The following is a 20251-nucleotide window of genomic DNA, read 5'->3' on the forward strand; positions in this document are numbered from 1 at the left end:
TGAGCTGAAGGCAGATGCTCCACCCCTGAGTCACCCAGGTGTCCCACCTTCAGGCTTTCTGGGAACATGTCATTAACAGATTAAATTCTTTCTTATGCTAGAGGGAAGGCAGTGAGATACCAGGTGCTCCTGGAACACCTCAATTGCACTAACTCGGAAGAAGAATCTGTCATTTCTAGAGCCCCAACATATCAAGCTGTTTCTGCTGTTTCAGCAGGCTGTGAAGCGCTCAGGCCGGACCTGGCTTGGCCTTGAGCTCTCCTGGAGCTAACACTGCACTACTGCTCCGCCGGGGCAGATGACTTACCAGGCATATCTAGACCTGCCCTTGTTGAGAACTAATCACACTTCCAAATTATAGGTATCTTAAAACCAAAAGAGCATAATGATTTGGGGAGGAAAATTGTTTTCCACCAAAATCATGACTCAGCAACATGACAGTTTATGTGTAATAGGTGAATTGGAATAACATTTATTTTTTAAATACTGTAAAAAGTCCATCAATTATGACATAATTCAAATATAATGTTTTCTTTAAGATTTTATTTAGTTGAGGGACGACTGGGTGGCTCAGTGGTTGAGCATCTGCCTTTGGCCCAGGAATAAATAATTTCCTGTCTCTCAGGAATAAATAAAAAACATCTTTAAAATATATATATTTAATTTAGTTGAGAGAGCACAAGTAGCTGGAATGGGAGAGGGAGAAAGACTCCCCACTGAGCTGGGAGCCGACATGGGCTCCACCCCAGGACACTGGGGTCGTGACTTGAGCCTAAGGCAGACACTGAACCACCCAGGGGTTTATAGATAAATTTTTAAAATCCTTTTGGAATCTTAGATAAACCCTGGGGCTGAGAATAGGACCCCGAGGAACCAGTAGCACTGCATGTCCAGCAGGCGGCAGAAGCAGCCAAAATCATCACGTTTAGGTGCATCTTATACCAAACTGTCTCTCTTTGGATGTGGACTTCAATATAAAAAGCATCTCACAAATAACCGGATTGATATATTTTTACATTTTTAATGATGCTAAAGAAAAACAGTTTTTGCTATTTAGTAACATTTAAATTTATAAACATTCTTTTTTTTAATTTGAGGAAATTTATAAACATTCTTAAAGCTGTATAGAATTACCTTTTTTATTAGTAGTATTTTTTAGAATCCCATTTGTTTTCACTTTCGGGAATGAACATAAACTTGTTCATTCAGGGCCGCCTGGGGGACTCAGTGGTTGAGCATCTGCCTTGGGCCCAGGGCGTGACCCCAGGGTCCCGGGATCGAGTCCCATGTTGGGCTCCCTGAGTGGAGCCTGCTTCTCCCTCTGCCTGGGTCTCTGCCTCTCTCTTTGTCTCTCGTGAATAAATAAATAAAATCTTTAAATTAAAAAAAATAAAAAAATTTTAAAAAGGAAGGGAAGAGCGAATCACAAGGGAGGCTACAAGAACAAGCTCAGAATTTCACATTGATTTTTTCCTTTTTCCCACTGTTGTCCCGAAGGAGGTGCGCTGTTCCTGGATACCTGCAAGAGCCGGACGGTGCCCGGAGCAAACTCCTATTCCATCTCCCTGCTCCAAAAACCCATTTAATATATTGTCCTTGGAGAGAAGACGTAACAGATATTAAACTGATAGAACGCATACGACACTTGATCTTAGCCAAAAGGCTGAGAAGCGATACGCATTTTAAGTTTTTTTTTTATTTGACTTATCTCTGGACCCAATGCAGGGCTCAAACTCACGACCCTGAGATCAAGAGTTGCACACTCCACTGACTGAGCCACCCAGGAGCCCCTACATTAATTTTTTAAATGTGCTTTTTGCTGTTGAATTCTACTACCATCCGGGTTTGGGTTATAAAACACCGGCTCAGGGCAGCCCGGGTGGCTCAGCAGTTTAGCGCCGCCTTCAGCCCAGGGCGTGATCCTGAAGACCCAGGATCAAGTCCCACATTGGGCTCCCTGCATGGAGCCTGCTTCTCCCTCTGCCCCTCTCAATCTCCCTCTCTCTGTGTGTCTCTCATGAATAAATAAATAAAATCTTTAAAAAGTCTAAAAAAAATAAAACACTGGCTCAGATTCAAGTGTGTAACCAGAAGTTTTGTTACCCATTTACCTGCATTCACTCCTCAAACAGCAACAACATGCAGCTACTGAATAATTCAGGTGGTGACTTAGTGGCAGGCTGGTGATAAAGTAGAAAGGCCAAAGGAGCACCATGAAGCCCTGCCCTGCGACACTGTGTGTGCGGTGCTAGGAGGAGGAGCAAGTGGGAGTGGTAACCACAGCAACCGTCTCCAAACCTTACTCTTCCAATGTAATGACTCCCAGCTTGGTTTTTGGCTCTAAATATCCCTCCACGTTCCACCAAATGGAAACGTGCTGAACTACATTGAAAGAAGGACAAAAGTTAGGTCTAAGCTCAGGGCAAGTCAAGCAGTTTGCTTCTGAACCTTTCCTTCCCCCTAGGCCCACGCTTTGGGATCTTGGCTCTCACGGTGTCTCTCCACACCAAGGAAGCAGAACCAATGTAGAAAACCAGTTCTCTCCCCAAGGCACCCACTTAGTGCTCTTGCTCTCCAAGTTCATCCTGATTGCCTTCTGGTCTTGAGAGTTTAGAACATCTCCTGTCTAGTCTTGGTCCCCCTGGATCAACACAGAGACTATAGCATGAACAGATCAGATTCAGCCTTGAACCGAAGACACCCATAAACAGATTATTTCCAGTGGTTCAGTGATTTTTTTTAAATTTTTTTTTCGGTTCAGTGATTTTTAAGATTTTATCTATTTGAGAGAGAGCATGAGCCAGGGCGGAGGGAGCAGGGGGGGAAGCAGACTCCCCTGCTGAGTGCACAGCCTGACCCGGGGCTCCAAGGACCCCAGGACCCCAAGGACCCAAGATCACAACCTGAACCTAAGTGAGACACTTAACCAACTGTGCCACCCAGGGGCTCCTCCAGTTCAGTTCGGTTCTTCTCCTCTGCTTGTCAGCATCACCTACTAGGGTAGCCCAATTTTTACCTTGGAGATCGTTTATTCTTTAATGTCTACACCCAACGTGAGGCTCGAACTCACGACCCTGAGATCGAGAGTCCCATGTGCTTCCAACGGAGTATTGGCCTGCAGCCGCCAGGTGCCCCATTTTAAACTTGACCCAAAGGATTTGCTCCAAAAGAACACAACAGGGAAAATGGAAAGGGACGTGAGGCAAGATGGGCTTGGAGTTCATCATAGTGGAGGCCGGGAAAATAGTACAAAGTGTTCCGCGCTCTACTTCCGTCTGTCCCCAGGCACTGGGAAAAGTAGAGAGAAGTTGTGCCATCAGCTACAAACCAGGAGATGGGCCTTAAAGGTCTCATATACTCTGGTCCTCTTTGCGCTCACGTTTTCTTCCTTCCCTTACTCCACATCTTCCTAATTTTTTCTGCCATGAGAAGAGCAGCTACATGTGTGCTATGTAAGGGAGGTAAATGGAACAATGAGCTTAGCACAGACAACTCTTTGGTTCAGGGATGGGAATAGGGGCGCCTGGGGGCTCAGGGGTTGGCGTCTGCCTCCGCCCAGGTGGTGATCCCGCAAGGAGCCTGCTTTTCCCTCTGCCTGCGTCTCCCATGAATAAATAAAATCTTAAAAAAAAAAAAAAAGGGTGGGGGGGACTGGACGATGTTAAATGCCTGCAGAGACGAGGAAGGTGGTCAGAGCTGCACCCTTGTGGAGGATGGCAGAGACGCAGTGAGGTCAGGTGCCAGGGGCATGGGCGAGGCAGGGCTGAGCACCCTTCCTGGGTGGCCGCCACTTCACATCGCCACTTCGCATCCCGTGAGGACAGAAAGGGGCCAGACAGACGGAAATGCAGGCTTACTTCCCACTGGGGGGGGGGGTCACGGTCTCAAGTGGGAGTGATGTGCTTGGGCCTGCAACAAGCTGGTGCGGGCCGGGTGATGCCAACACACCGGCTCCCAAGCAGCAGAGCTCAGGCAAGACCTAACTGGGGCCCTGAGGACCGGTGAGAATTCGGATTTGAGAAGATTGCAGGAGCCGGCAAGGAGCCCCGGGAGCCCAGGGAGCCCCAGGAGCCCCAGGTGGGACTCGGAGGCAAGGCGCTAGGTCTTGCTAGCTTTACGGGGCTTATGTGGGTTTTTACGTGGTCAAACAGAGCACCAGTGATACACTGCAAGGGCAAAATGGTTTCTTTAACAGCTAAACATTTCAAGATCAAAGTTTCAATGATTTATGCTTTAAAGGTGCTTGTTAGGGATCCCTGGGTGGCGCAGCGGTTTGGCGCCTGCCTTTGGCCCAGGGCGCGATCCTGGAGACCCAGGATCGAATCCCACATCGGGCTCCCGGTGCATGGAGCCTGCTTCTCCCTCCGCCTGTGTCTCTGCCTCTCTCTCTCTCTGTGACTATCATAAATAAATAAAAAAAAATTAAAAAAAAAAAAAATAAAGGTGCTTGTTAGAACTGTATCTGGGGGGCGCCCGGGGGGCTCGGTGGTTGAGTGTCTGCCTTTGGCTCAGGCCATGATCCCGGGGTCCTGGGATTGAGTCCCGCGTCGGGCTCCTCTGCCTAGGTCTCTGCCTCTCTCACGAATAAATAAAATCTTAAGAAAAAGAACTGTATGTGGAGTGCATTTCTCCTTGATAGCTTTTACAAATCCTTATGGCAAACGGGAAAAAACAAAACAAAAGCTTACCACCTTGGAAAAAGACGGCTTACTCCTACCCTTCCTCCATGACCTGAACTCTTCCAGTAATAAGCATGAACACACATTCTGAGATTAAACGGGCAGGTTTTTATTATCAAATGTAACAATTCTACGAAAACTCAATGGTATTGTGTGGTTAGATATTACTTCCTATCTTAAAGTCTTTCAGAGGTTTGGGCAGACAGCATCTTAAAGCATCCGGTATAAACAACTCTTTTTCCGATCTTAAGTGCCAGTTGTCACCAATCTTCACACAAAATGGTTTTCTATTTTTTTTTTTTTCCTACTGCAGTTAAAGGGCCATTGCTGGTCAGGTGAAGAGGGAACGTTTGGCTCTCCATTCAAGATGTTAATCAAAGTAATGCAAAGTAAATAAAAATAGCAGCCACATAAATCTGCAGGGCATTGCATCCAAACGCTAAGGACAACAGGAGGAACTTAAGAAACGCATGTACACTTAATCAGATCCTATTTTCCTCTTTGGAGTTACGCGAGGCAGCAGTACTAGCTAGCTAGTGTCTAATATTGCACTTTTGTAGCTAAACACATAGTGCTAAACACTGACAGCATCAATAGCTGCTCTAACCGCTTCAGTGTTTACCTCTCAGTCCAGCATGCTGACTATAATCCTACGCTTTTAAAAGTTTTAATTATTTGACAGTTAAGGCATTAGAGAGAAAGGTTTAAGGCTCTATCTTAATATATACAAGCATTCACTTCAGTTAGTATATTGCTTTCTAGAATACACTGTTCAAATAGTCTCATTTTACGATATTAAAAACTATGGGATTTCTCTTATTAAAGTCCAAACCATCAGTAATGGGAAAAGTACAATATAAAATAACACATACGAAGCCACAATGTTCCGTTACAGTTTAAACTAGAAATGACTAACTACACATAGCTGCTTCATTTTTGGTTTCGCATTTTGGCCCCTAGTTAGTTCTTATTTACAAACTGGTACGTGAAGAAAACGATGCGACTTTTAAGCTATGAATGTTTGGTGGTGGGTGCGCAAGATCTTCTGATTTATCCCAAGGTGTGTTAAAAGTCAAGTTTCATTGGCTTAACTGCAAGACATCATGAGGGCCAAGGCAGTGGGAAAATATTCGTTTTATTTCTTTTCTTAAGTTTGTGACTTAAAGATCCCAAGACCTTATTCTTGAATGACTTAGGAAGAGGGCACGCTTGTGCAGAAGACTGGGAGATGGAGAATGAACAATGGAAACACACGAAGGAAGCTTCCACGACAGAGTTCCTCATGGAGATGGTAGACGCTAATATTTTTTTTGGTCCAAGACTTAAAACTTAGGAAATACTCATGATGCCATGTTAGCTGGAAGTAATGGCGTCACCCGATTTCAAATTCACATTTTAAATGCCTATTTGCAACCAGCAAGGAGCCAGGCATGCTGCTTGCTACAAGGATTTGGCTTCACTGGCTCAAATTTTTTACTCTACCCAAAGATAGGGCAAAAGCCCACTGTCCAATCATGTTTGCTGAAAATACTGCAGCCTGAGTGTAGACAAACTTCCCCTGACGTTGCTAGAAGTTGTCGTATCTGACGGTTTCGGGATCACCACACATCTTTCAAACACTGGGGAAAACAAACAAACAAAAAAAAACAAATGGAAATATTAGTCTCTAAATTTTTCAATTATTGGGAGCTATAAAAAAATAATTTTGAATTACAAAAGGTCTAAAAAGCCTTAAGGTGGTCCAAATTTTTATTTTACACGGACATAGCTGGCATTTCCACAATTCCCCAATCCTTTGTATTTCCACGTGTGATAACGTGGATGTTTTCACCTTCACTCAGCTCCTCTGTGCAGAGACCATTTTACGTCTATTCACACACAGACATTCCTTGGTCTGGGTCCCCACGTTACCACAGCATTCTTTTGACAGCAGAGGCTCGATACCATTATTAAAACCATTAAGACCATTTTTAAAAAATTCGAAATTCTAAAAATTTAAATTCTAGTAGAAGAAATTTCAAATAATGTGAAACAAAAATATTTGAGTAAGAAGCCCCAGGGCATGGCGTTATAGGAGACAAAAACTCTGTATGTCAGTGACTAGCTAATTAACAACCTTCCTGTGGATTAATTCATTTATCCCCACAACTACCCTATTGGATTACCATGTTATCCCCATTATACAGATGGGAAAATGGAGGCCCAGAGCGATTAAATCACTAATCAGCAGGTCCAGAATGTGAACGCAGATTGGCTCTATTACGCTATTTCACTTACACACCACACAAAAACTTCTTTAAAGTGAAAACTTTAACTGGGTATATCGTGCATACTTTCACACATAGATGGGAAACAGGACTGCAGATAGAAACGAGAACAGCTCTTCAGAGTTCAGAAGTTCGTATGGCCAGTTTGATATTGTAGCCAAGGTTAGATTTCCTTTAATAAGAGATTCAAAAACTGATACAAATTTAGAATCAGGTATTTAAAAAAACAGAAATATTTGTTAGAATTCATCCTTAAAATGTGGTTTACAGGGATGCTTGAGTGGCTCAGTGGTTGAGTGTCTACCTTTGGCTCAGGACATGACCCCAGGGTCCTGGGATTGAGTTCCACATTGGGCTCTCTGTGAGGAGCCTGTTTATCCCTCTGCCTGTGTCTCTGTCTCTCTGTCTCTCATAAATAAATATATTTTTAAAAATGTGGTTTACAAAGTGATTATATTTTAAACACGATACATCGAAAGCTTCTCCTTGGATACCAAATACAAATAAAATTTCTATCAATGGCCTAGCAATACAACTGTCTAAGATCTACTGTATCCTACTTTTGGCAAGAACACTTGGATTTTCCTTAAATGACATCTGTCCCATCATCCATCCTCAAGCCCATAACACGGCAACTTTACAATGGAGCCCAACAATGACATACACGACCAATCAGAGCCCTGTATGTCTCTGGCAATGGTGTTTTCTGAAACGGACTTAAGGCCAGGCCAGTGAAGCTCAGTTCCTGGCTTGCTTCTGGACTTAAATTGGACTCCCAGGAATCCAAGTGTTGCTGGGAGTACGTCATGGATAGAGGTTGGCCAAGAGTACCCTTGGATTCAGGCAAGTCCGTCAACCCTGGGTCTGTCATCAGTTAATAAATTAAAACTTCGTCATTCCCAGCTCGTATTATTGTTATTCTAGTAAGAAATCAACTTATTTGCTGAAAATTATACCTTCATATTCTGTGAAAATGTAGAAAAGTCTGAAAGAAATTAGAAGTCTAACCTTCTCAAGCCTGCTTTTTAATCCCAGTAGTATCTAATGCAATTTTAGTATTTAGCAATGAAACTGTAGACTCTAAGCTGCTAGCAAAAGACAAACCCTGAAAAACCTCCAACTGTTCCCCCCCCACACAACAAAAACCTCCAAAACAAACAAAAAACTAAAGTTTCCTATTCTCCTTTAGGTGCAGAAAAGTGGACAGTAAAACAGGAAACTATTATGCAAAGATAATTTTGAATTACAACTGCAAATGTTCACAAATCTGTCATTCCTTTCCAGTGAAATCTGTTTTTAAAAATGTTTTATTTTGCATACTGTCATCGAAAGTACCATGTACAAAAAATCTTTTTTTAAGATTTTATTTATTTATGACACACACACACACACACACACACATACACACAGAGGCAGAGACACAGGCAGAGGGAAAAGCAGGCTCCCTGTGGGGACCCCTATGCGGGACTCAATCCCAGGACCCCAAGATCACCCCCTGGGCCAAAGGCAGGCGCTCAACCACTGAGCCATCCAGGCGTCCCCAAAGAAATCTTTTAAGATATTTGGGTTTTGGGGTACCTGGGTGGCTCGGGCAGCTACATGTTCAACTCTTGATTTTGGCTCAGGTCATGATCTCAGCATGAGAGTCTGCTTCTCCATTTGCCCTTCCCCCATGCTCTCTAAAAATAAATAAACCTTAAAAAAAAAAATCCAGATTTCACCAATTGGTGTTAAGCCCTGTGGCATGACGCTAACCCCTCAAAAAGCCTACAGTTCTGATTAGTTGTAATATTTTATTTCTTTATAGTAATTCTGAAATCTCTTTTCTGAAAAATTTAAGTCTTTTGTGAGATTTCTTTGTTAGGACAAAGGAACAGTTTCTTCTTCCTCATATGTAAGATAAAGTAAAACCCATAACTCAGATTCCTTAAAGAAAATTTGTTTGATAGCCTTTTTGTTACTTAAATCAACAATAAGCATTTACTTAGCTATTGTTGCCCAATATTATAAATACTAGTTGGAAGAGAAAGAGAAAAATCCTCTCTACTTTTGAAAGCTTCTTTTTTGGCCAGAAACTAAAATGAGTCACTATACTGATCCCCCCCCCAAAAAATTATATATTACAAAAGACAGATCATTTTCATCCACAAAGCCATCTAAACGATACACTGAAGAGGCCAGGTATGGAAGATACCCTCCCTCCAAACGAGAGCAACATAGTTTTTGTTTGTTGGGTCTTGTTTTGTCTTTCCACAAAACCCAACTGTTGTGGGAATAACCACAAAGAGCCTCCAAAAATACCTAGTACAGACAAAAGTTTTCACAAAAAAGCAAAGGAAACTGTCAGCACTTCATCTTGGACTTCCCAACCTCCAGGACTGTGAGAACTTGAAGGTTGTGGTTCGTAAGCCATCCAATCCATGGAATTTGTGACGGCAGCCCAAATGGACCAGGATATTCACTCAGCAAATTATCAAGATTAAGATTACCGCCAGTAATGTCACGTGGGTATAACAACCCAAATACCACGTGAGGGGATATTTGGGATACCATCACCTCTATGGTATTATCCTTTCATAATTATTCTTTTATTATAGTACATGAATTATATATTTATTATGTAAATATTATTCTATCATTTTCTATTATTCTTACCCCATTACCCTGGTATAGCCACAAGAAAAATATCAAAAAAATCCAAACTGAAGGAGCACCCACAAAATACCTCGAGAGCGGAATACCTCAAAATTGTCAAGGTCATGACAAACAACTAACCAAGAAACTAACCCAGACTAGAGGACACTACGGAGACAGGCCAGGTAGCTGCAACAGGGAACAGAAAAAGGACATTAATAGAAAAACTGGTAGAAATCTGAATAATGTCTGGAACTTCATAGTCACAAGCACTGCTCCTGTAATGATGATGGTGATCACAGCAACAAAATAGTTATCTGTCTACCTATAGGACTTTACAGTTTGCCAGACTTGTTTACACATTAATCCACCGGATTCTTACCCCCTAGCAAGGTTGGGTCACATGCGAAGAAGTGATGTTCACGTGCATCTTACAGAGCAGGGAAGCAGCACCTCTATACGCTCATCTCCCATGTACGCAAAATATGGTCATACGCAAGCATCTGCTGACAAATTTAAATCTGTGAGCTTGCCCTGGCCCCCGGACGCACTGGGAGTGTCAGCTTGGAGACGGGGGCAGGGGGGGGGAGGGGAGGGGGTTCGGGGTCCGGGGCACCCACAAGTGTGGCCTCCGGAGGAGCCGCTTCCCCCAGCCAGCCCCCAACCCTCCTTCCCCAGGGGCATCTCCAGGAGCCAGTGAGCTGCCCTCGGGGGCCTTTAAGGACAAAAAAGAGACACAGCCCAGTAGTTCTTGGGGTCCGCAGCAAAGATCGGACAAAGCTATGTGAGAAGTGAAGCAGAACTTCTCCACCTGAGCTGCTCATGGGCTTCACCACCGCTCCCGACGCTGTGACAGCAACCACGCTGTTCTTTCTTTCTTTCTTTTTCTTTCTTTCTTTCTTTCTTTTTCTTTCTTTCTTTCTCTTTCTTTCTTTCTTTCTTTTTCTTTCTTTCTTTCTTTCTTTCTTTCTTTCTTTCTTTCTTTTTCTTTCTTTTTCTTTCTTTCTTTCTTTTTTTCAAGATTTTATTTATTTGTGAGAGAGAGACACACAGAGAGAGAGAGAGAGAGGCAGAGACACAGGCAAAGGGAGAAGCAGACTCCACCCAGGGAGCCTGATGTGGGATTCGATCCCGGGACTCCAGGATCATGCCCCAGGCCAAAGGCAGGTGCTAAACCTCTGAGCCACCCAGGGATCCTTGTTCTTTCAAGACATTTTTATTGTTACCAGGTTCCTGTGGCTGCTGTAACAAATGACAGCAATTTCGGGGCGCCCCGGTGACTCAGGGGGCGGTTGAGCCTCTGACTCAGGATCGTGGCTCAGGTAACAATCCCAGGGGTGGGAGACTGAGCCCCGCTCAGCACGGAGTCTGCCTTAGATCCTCTCCCTCCCCGCCTCAACTTGCAACCACAAGTGCGCTTTCTCACTCTCTCTAAAATAAGTAAATCTTTTTTTAAAAAAAAATAAAGACTTTATTTACTTATTCATGAGAGACACAGAGACACAGGCAGAGGGAGAAGCAGGCTCCCTGTGGGAAGCCCGATGCGGGACTCAATCCCAGGACCCTGGGGTCATGTCCTGGGCCAAAGGCAGATGCTCAGCCACTGAGCCCCCCAGGTGCCCCAATAAATAAGTCTTTTTAAAAAATTACTGCAATTGGGTGGCTTGAAAGAATTCTGGCAGCCAGAAGTCAGAAATCAAGGCGTCAGCCAGGCTGCACACCCTCCAGAGGCTCTTGGGGAAAATTCATCGCCTCTTTCAGCTTCTGAGGGCTTCAGATGCCCCTTGACTTTCGTCTGCATCATTCTAATCTCTGCCTCCAGAGCTGCACTGTCTCCTCTTCTCTATCTGCCTGTTCTCCTTCTGCCTCTATGCACTAAGGGCCCACCCAGAGAATCCAGGATAAACCCCTCCTCCCAAGATCCTTAATTTACATTTTGGGCCAGATAACAGTCACAGGTTCCAGGAATTGAGACATCTATTTGGGAGATACTTGGGTGGCTCAGCGGTTGAGCATCTGCCTTCGGCTCAGGTCGTGATCCTGGGGTCCCGGGATTGAGTCCCCCTTGGGCTCCCCACAAGAAGCCTGCTTCTCCCTCTGCCTGTATCTCTGCTTCTCACTCTGTGTCTTTCATGAATAAATATCTTAAACACACACACACACATATATATTTGGGACCACCATTCAGTCCACTACAAGTACTGACTCTGCATGTTCTTATTTGCTTAATTAAAAAAAAAAAAAAAAGAGTACCAAGTCTGAAACGAGAAGTGATGGATCTTTTGGTCCACTTGGTCATAAGCTACGTGACTCTGAACGTTATCCAGCCTCCTGGGTTTCACGTCCTCATCCGTCAGATGGAGCATGGGGTACCTGCCCCGATGCCTCACGGTGCTGTGATGAGGCCCAAGGAGCACTGGACACATAAAACTGCTTAGAGAGCACAGGGCACTCTATTGGTATAACAGATGACTGGTGATGACACATCTGATTATTAATATATAGTCACACTATAAGGTTAAGGGGAGAGAAACTAGGTCCAAACTGCATGAGGGCATACAAAAAAAAGAGGCTGAAAGAAATATTCGTTGTGGTTATATCTGGAGGGCGGAATTTTTAGAGACTTCTTTGTACCGGTCTATATGTTCCAAATTTTTAAAAATGAGCACGCAATACTTTTGTGATCCTTACCTCCCAGGGTTACTGAGATCATTAAATGAGGTAACTTATTACTTATGCCAAGTGTTTCACATAGTAATTCATGTGAATTTTTTAAAATTCTCAACATAAAAGATTAATCTAAAATTAGAATAAAATGCAAAAATCTGGATTTTAACAGGGCATCTGATTTGCTATTCTATCATAACCCCAAGCATAAGATAGAATCAAGGGTGAGTAATGGTTATAGTCAATTTAGGATATATTTTTTTAATTATAAGATTTTATTTATTTGACAGAGAGCGAGAGCACAAGCAGGGGGAATAGCAGAGAGAAAAGTGAAAAGCAGGCTCCCTTCTGGGAGGTGGGATGGGGCTTGATCTCAGGACCCCCAAATCATGACCTGAGCTGAAGGCAGATTCTTAACCAATGGAGCCACCCAGGCACCCCAGATATTTCTAATAGCAAAAAGTTTCACTTCTAGCCATTTCTTATTCAATATATTCATTTTGCTACGTAGATAGTATGCTTATCAAATCCATTAAACAGCATTAAGAGTTAAATAACGAACATTTCATGGTAGGGACGCCTGGGTGGCTCAGCAGTTGGGCGACTGCCATTGGCTCAGGGTGTGATCCTGGGTCTGGGGATGGAGTCCCACATCAGGCTCCCTGCATGGAGCCTGCTTCTACCTCTGCCTGTGTCTCTGCCTCTCTCTCTAATAAACAAAAAACCAAAAAACATTTTAAATAACAAAGTGTGTACCGAAAAGAGTATCAAAAAGACTGGAATAGAGATGCCTGGGTGGCTCAGTCAGTTAAGCAGCTGCCTTCAGCTCAGATCATAATCTCAGGGTCCTGGGATCGAGCCCCACATCTGGCTTCCTGCTCAGCGGGGAGTCTGCTTCTCCCTCTGCACTCCCCCCTCTTGTTTTCTCTCGAATAAATAAAATCTTAAAACAAAAGGCCGAAATAATGTGCTCCCATCATTGTGAGCTAAACTAGAAAATAGCCCACCTCTCACTGCAAAGTATGTGGGGATGATGTTCTCTGGTACCCAAGAGATCTTGAAACCTCACAGAAAATCACAGAGAATCATCACCTCCATTCCAGAACTGGGGTTTCTAAAACTTCTAAAGGAGAGTCTAAGATCCCAATTGTCATTTCTCAAGAACAACATTATACTACTGGGAACCACATTTTCCAATTTAGAATCCATATGGTTAAAGTCCATAGGATCCTCAGCCATGAAAATGATAACATTAAAAATGGTATTCCAGGAAACCAATTTCAGCAAGCCCAATCATAAAAAAATAAAAAAATTAATAAGCTATACCAATTCCTGACCATGTCCCTCTAATACCTTATCTCAAGCAGTCTCACACAGAAAGCCAATATCCTTTAAGAAAAGGTTATCAATGAAAAAACTATTTTCTTTTCTTTTTCTTTTAAAATGTATTTATTTGTTCAGAGAGAGAGAGAGAAAGGTGGAGACACAGGCAGAGGGAGAAGCAGGCTCCATGCAGGAAGCCCGACGTGGGACTCGATCCCGGGTCTCCAGGAGGCGCTAAACCGCTGCGCCACCGGGGCTGCCCGAAAACACTATTTTCAAAAACAATCAGGGATCCCTTTCTTCTAGATTTAGACAATGAACCTTAAAAATATTATGCTAAGGGAAATAAGCTAATCATGAAAAGACAAATATTATGTTATTTCATTTACAAGGTACTAAGAATAGTCAAATGCATAGAAACAGGAAGCAGAAAGGTAGTTGCCAAGGGCTGAGGGAAGAGGGAAATGAAATTCAGGTTGAGAAGATGGAGTTAGTTGGTGGTAATGGTTACATGATAATGTGAATGCACTCAATGCCACTGAACTATACACTGAAAAATGGTTAATTATATGCTATGTATACTTACTTAAAAAAAGAAAAAAGGGAAAAAGTACACCCAACTCAATAGAATTACCGTAGGACTCAGTGACTCCACCCCTAGATGCATACCCAAGATAATTAAAAACAGGTACTCAAATATTTGTATATTAAGTATTCATATCAGCACTTGCTATTATAATAGCAAGAAAGTAGACACAAACTCAAACGTCTATCAGTAGAGAAATGAACAAAATGCGGTATTATCCATATGATGGAATATTATTCAGCCACAAAAAGGAATGGAATACTATTACATGCCACAACAAGGATCAACCTCAAAAATGTGTCAAGTGAAAAGCAGCCAGACACAAAAGAGTCAATATCATAGGATTCCATTTATATGAAATATACAGTACAGGCAAATCCATGCAGACAGGAAGCACATTGGTTGCCAGTGTCCACGGGGAAGGAAAATAGGGAGATACTACTTCATGGGCATGGGGTCTCCTTTTGGGGAGATGAAGAGGTTTTGGAACTATATAGAGATGGTGGTTGCACATGTTGTGAATACACTAAATGCCAGGAATTGTAGACTTAAAAATTATGGATTTTATGTTACGTGATTTTTATCACAGTTAAAAAAAAAAAAAAAAAAAAGGCAGCATACCCAGTCTGCATTCCACATGAAAAACAGCAAATAAATTTCCAAGTGGAAAACTTTTCCCTTAGCTCAAAATAGCGTAAATTAATATTCATAAATGTTGCTTTGACACTTGGATGACACACTAAATTCCAGTTTCCCATTTCTTCCAGGATTTCTGACACTCCTACATCATACCTGATAAAAGGGGAAACTTCTGACCCAATCCATTAAAAAAAAATTCAGATTCGTGATTTCTATTTGGCCCTTTTTGATTTAGCTTTCACATCATAGTGCCTTACCTTCTTTTCTGAGGATGGTCTAACTGCTGGGGCCCTTAAATACAAACCCATTCTTTGGGTAGATTCCTGGCATGGTCATTTGTGTGTACAAGTCCATCATCGGCTGCATACTAAAATGCAAGTTAGAACAAACAGGATCAAAAGATGGACAAACTGCCACTATGGATGATAATTAGTATTTCAAGTGAATAGATCTACCAACAGTATCATACTCTACTTAGACTATAGGAAACAGGTTAAAACTCTGGTATGACCCACATACGTAACCACTCATCCCAAGTCGCCATGTCCAACTTAACATGTCTAAATATCATAAAACTTCCTTTTAAGAAAGAAGTTAGATTGAACACAGGGATAAGAAAAGAATAACGTAACACAATAAACACCAAAACTTTCAGATCTTGCTAACAGTACAGTTTCCAGGATACCACAGGGTGACTAGATAGAAAATAGCTGAGTACCAACGATTTGCAAGGTATTGCTCAATAAGGCTAGCATCTGCAAATAACTCTGTGAACTTTAAATATTAGATGCTACTTGTAATATCAGCCTAATTCTCTCAGAAGGACAGTAAGCAAAAATATCAGCAGTGAAAGGCCCAAAGGGTTACTGATTAAAGTCAGTATTTTGAAAAGAAACAAAACTACCACTACTGAAAATGCAAAACCATTAACAGTCAAGGGTAAAGCAAAGAGCAAATAGAGTTAAAGGAATTATGTAAGGATTTGGAGAGTCTAGGCTAAGAGGCCTATTAACTAAAATATAGATACAAATTTATTTTCATGACCAAAATGACATTCTCCTGACCAAGTATCTTCACAGTAGCTTGTCTTCTTATATTCAGTCCTCATTCTATAAATCTCATTTATCAAAATGGGCCCAACCTGGGCACTTTAACTTTACAAAATTACAGAATTTGTCTTATATATTTTTTTTAAAAAATAATTTCCATACTCAATGTGGGGCTCAAACTCATGACCCTGAGATCAAGAGTCACATGCTCTTCCAACTGAGCCAACCAGGTGGTTGGCTCACATTTCAAATTAGATTTGAAAGCAGAACCCACTTCCTTCATTTTGTTTTGGCTGTCAGAATTCTTCCCTTTTGGTAAGTCCTTGCCTGTTCTTGCTTTACATCCCCTCCCCACATATGAAGTATAGAAAAAATAAATTGAAATACAAGGAATTTTGCTAAGGGTAGAAGAAACATTCATCCAAAAATTGTATTTAAATATAAGGTTTATAGAAAATGACATATGCCATTATTACCTCAAGATATTTTTTAAAGGCAAAATCAAACTATCAAGAGATTTCATTCATGCAACCAATTATTACCACATATTTGCTTAATTATTTGAATATATTACATAACCATATCATAAATAACCAGAAATCAAATGAAAACTTATTAAATAAAAAAAAAAAAATCAAGAAAAATGCTTGTAAATAAAGACAAACACAGAATACACTTAAGAGAACAGTTTTGTTTAAGTCATCCTTCACTGATTCAGTCTTATGGTAAAGCTACACCTGAACAATCTGAAATCCTATAGCTAGTGGCTAGTTCCAAAATAGCGGAGTACTTTAAAAAAAAAAAAATAAATAAGACAACACAGACTCCCAAAGACAGAAAATAAGAGCCTTTACCTAAGAATGATACAAAAGATTTTGGATGCATGCACTGGAAGTGCCTTAAAGCTCAAATTACTGAAGACACTGAATAATTTGATATTCTTAATTGGGTGAGGTTCCTATGTAATCTTTTTTTCCTTTTTTAAAGTAGGCTTTATGGCCAACATGGCGCTTGAACTCACAACCCTGAGATCAAGAGTTACATGGTTTACTGACTGAGCTAGCCAAGCACCACAGGTTCCTACGTAATCCTAATTTGGTGATCCAGTTCATAAACTCTAAGCAATTGAGCAATGAAGGCCAAGTGCCTTGGGATGAAATAATTTTGCACAATCTTCTTAGTTCTGATTATACCAGATAACTCTAACCTTCATTGATTCCCAAGAAGCTACTAGAAGATAAACTGCTACAAACTTAAGTTATCTGATCTCAACTCTGAAGCATGTCAATCTTTTAGCAATAAATCTAGAAATTGCTTTGTTTCTAGTAAAATAAATACCCACAAAAGCCAGTCACCGAATTCCTCATGACAGCAATTTTGTTTAATGTCATGATTAATTTATGCATACGACCACTTAATTCTATTCAGTGTGGAGGTAAAAGTTGGCTAGTCAAAACAAAAAAGAAAATTACTTCAGCTGACTCCTAAAACTTAAAACTGCCTGTAACTTTCTAGAATTGGAAAACATTGGGAGAAAATATAAACTCCAATGTTAATCTTGGTCACATTAAGCAGTCTCTTCAATAGCCTTCAGTAATATGCTCTATTCCTTTCATAATCTCATGAATCTCATAAGAAGGTTAGAAAGTCACTTTGTTTAGTCCTGCAAGAGCTCCCGACAGGCAGCATAATGGTTTAGGGAAGAAGTAAAGTATCTCCAATAGTCCCCCTTATCAGCAATTTCAGTTACCCTCCAAAGGAAGCAGAGGATCCTAACACTACATCACCATGCTACATCACCCACCTCATTTCCTCTCGCCACACAGGCATTTTATCTTCCCATACCATCTTATCATAACAAGGGTGAGGACACTACAGTAAGATAGTTTGAGGGAATGACCACATTCACATCTCTCTCATTACAGTACTTCATTATTATTAATCTCTCACTGGACCTCACATAAACAACATAGGCATGCAAAAGTAAGAAGCATATGTAAGAAGGGTTTGATACTATCTGCAATTTCAGGCATCCACTGAGGGGGGGGGCGGGACTTAGAAGATTTCTCCCAGATAATGGGAGAAAGACTCACTGATTTCTGAAAAAATCTTACTTCTAGTAAGAATGTGTTAAGCCACACAGTACCCAAAACAAAACAAAACAAAACAAAACAAAACAACAACAACAAAAAAAGCCTTTGTCCAACCTTCCTTAGATTTTCTTCATTTGCCAGAAAATACTTTCTATGTTAAAAGCCCACAAGACCATCATAGTAACTTGGTGGCTTTGCAACATCTCCACTGAGATCATTTTAGCTGAACTCGACAATCCTCCATGATTCACGGATGCCAAGTTTGTAGACCCATTCGAATAGCGAAACAGCCTTTGTAGGCACAACCCATACAACGCTGTACTGTAAACGCTCAAGGCCTATTTTAGGATTTGACGTTTATGTCTGTAAACACTTCTCAGCTCTAGAGACTCAAGCAAAGTTCAGCTCCAAGAAGAAAGATAATTTTTGCTATGAATGCAATATAAAAAGCTTCAGGATACTGATTTTTAGACATTGTAGGAAAGGAATTCGGGTTCTAGATAATTCCATGATTTGAGGAAGGAATGGCGAGTGCTCAAATGAGATGGCATTGAGGAAATTCTTACATTAAAGAGCTCTTATCAAGAAACACCTCTTTTTTTTTTTTTTTTTAGCTTGAGTCAGAAAACTGATGGACATGGGCAATGGTAGAAAAATCTGGTAGGAGTAAATTCGTTTCACAAGAATTAGGGCAGATCATTTCATAAAAGGCTAATTATCCTACAGCTCATTTTAGTAAGTTAGCATCTAAAAATTCAGTCTCCTTTGGTTTTTTTCCAGGTTAGGCAGAGGCTTCTAACCACTTTTTAAATACTCCAACTTCATGTTTAAGTACCTTTTGGTGTTGTTTAGTTAAGAATTTGACCTTGAGGAAAACTCCTTCTCAGCCAATCCTATTCTAGATGAAATGATCCACACTACTGTGTGCTCTAAAGAGCTTTCCCAAAGTAGCCCAATTTTCAGAGAAGAGCACCAACGGATCACGTTGAGACAATCCGAAGAGCACGGAGAAGCCCTCATTTTGTCAAAGGGGTGAGTCTGAAGTCAGCACTCAGACAACCAGCTAGTCCCCCTGACTTTGACACTGGTTCTTTTTGCCTCTGTACGCAAATCTGTTAGCCCAGGTACACACAAGGTTTGGAGAATGTGCTTCTTTCCTGGCCGCATTCTTTTTAGGCAAACCAACTTAAGTAATAAGGGCACTGTGTATTTTTCTTCTTCAAGCTACTGACCTGGTAACCTTGGAAGAAGTTAAGAATTTCCTTAACTCCAGTATTGTAGGCCAGGCCCTGCATTCTGACCACCGTGCCAGGCTGTGGAGGGACGCCGCTAAGACTAGCAGCTGTAGGGAAGTAGCCAAGACTAGTGGGCGAACCTGGGGAGCTAAAGGGAGAGAAAGCACAGTGAACCAACAGGAATAGACAATATCCAATATTTACTCTAAAAACATCCGTTACTTAAGGAAACAGACTTTCTCAAGGTGCTCTTTCTTAGAATTTTCAGCTCTCTCTCCCAGGACAGGTAAGAACACCGTAGCTCATCTGCCCCACATTTCCACAAAAGCCAAAAGTTAAAAGTAGAACAGTTAATACAGAGTTAAGTGCAAAGCGTGCCCAGAGATCTGGTTCTGAGATTCCTAAAGGGCCAGGAAGGAGAGAATTAAGCCTTCACAGTCACTCAACCACAAAGCACCATTTCCAAAGCCCAGCTCATTGATGATTAACTGGCTTGTTACCCGAAGAGTAAGGCATGGAAAGGCATGAATCCAAAGGACTTCTAAGAACCATAGCCACAGTGACCAAAAGTATCCAAAGTTTTTGCTCCAAAGAATAGACAGCTCTACCCATATATACAAGCAATTGTGCAGCACAAAACACAAAGTACTATAGCACTCGTTAGTTCTTCCAACCTGACAGGAAAAAAAAAAGGTAGTAAAGTGGGTAAATTGGAAGGGACGCATAACAAATTAAATCAATCACCATTAACACGAGGGGAAAATTGATGCTTGCATCTGCTAATGTATCTGCAGCAATTATCTCCAAGGAGAACAAGCCAAGTGAATACATAATTATTCCTTATGTGGCAACTCTAGTGATTACCATATTATGAAATGAGTTTCATCCTATCCCCCCACCAATCTGTTTTCCATCACAATTAGTGGCCAGATACCCATAATTGAAAATATATAGAGAAATTTTTTTTAAAGACCTTATTAGCTTAAAGAGCAATAAAGACCCACAGCTTCAGATTATTAAATCTCATAAATCTAAGTAGGTAATTATCCAATTTTAAAGACCAGTAAACACATAATGGA

General features: G+C 41.4%; 1 protein-coding gene and 1 pseudogene across 5 annotated transcripts in view; both read right to left on the minus strand.

Moving 5' to 3' along the window:
* Window positions 1-1495: 1495 nt before the first annotated feature.
* On the minus strand, window positions 1496-1675 carry LOC121499208 (annotated as a pseudogene).
* A 3092-nt stretch (window positions 1676-4767) lies between these two features.
* The window catches only part of ESRP1 (epithelial splicing regulatory protein 1), a 54435-nt gene continuing 38951 nt past the window's right edge, over window positions 4768-20251 (minus strand). For 2 of the 5 annotated variants that reach the window (XM_041769653.1, XM_041769648.1), the window contains exons 14-16: window positions 19170-19320; window positions 15053-15162; window positions 4768-6298 (exon numbers count right to left, since the gene is read on the minus strand). In XM_041769653.1, the coding sequence (XP_041625587.1) occupies window positions 15088-15162; window positions 19170-19320 (226 nt within the window). In that variant the 3' untranslated portion in view covers window positions 4768-6298; window positions 15053-15087. The remainder of the gene's footprint in view (window positions 6299-15052; window positions 15163-19169; window positions 19321-20251) is intronic. The other 3 variants (XM_041769651.1, XM_041769650.1, XM_041769652.1) reach the window with 3 other exon arrangements.

This window comes from Vulpes lagopus, chromosome 9 (assembly GCF_018345385.1).
Source record: "Vulpes lagopus strain Blue_001 chromosome 9, ASM1834538v1, whole genome shotgun sequence".
Lineage (NCBI taxonomy): Eukaryota > Metazoa > Chordata > Mammalia > Carnivora > Canidae > Vulpes > Vulpes lagopus.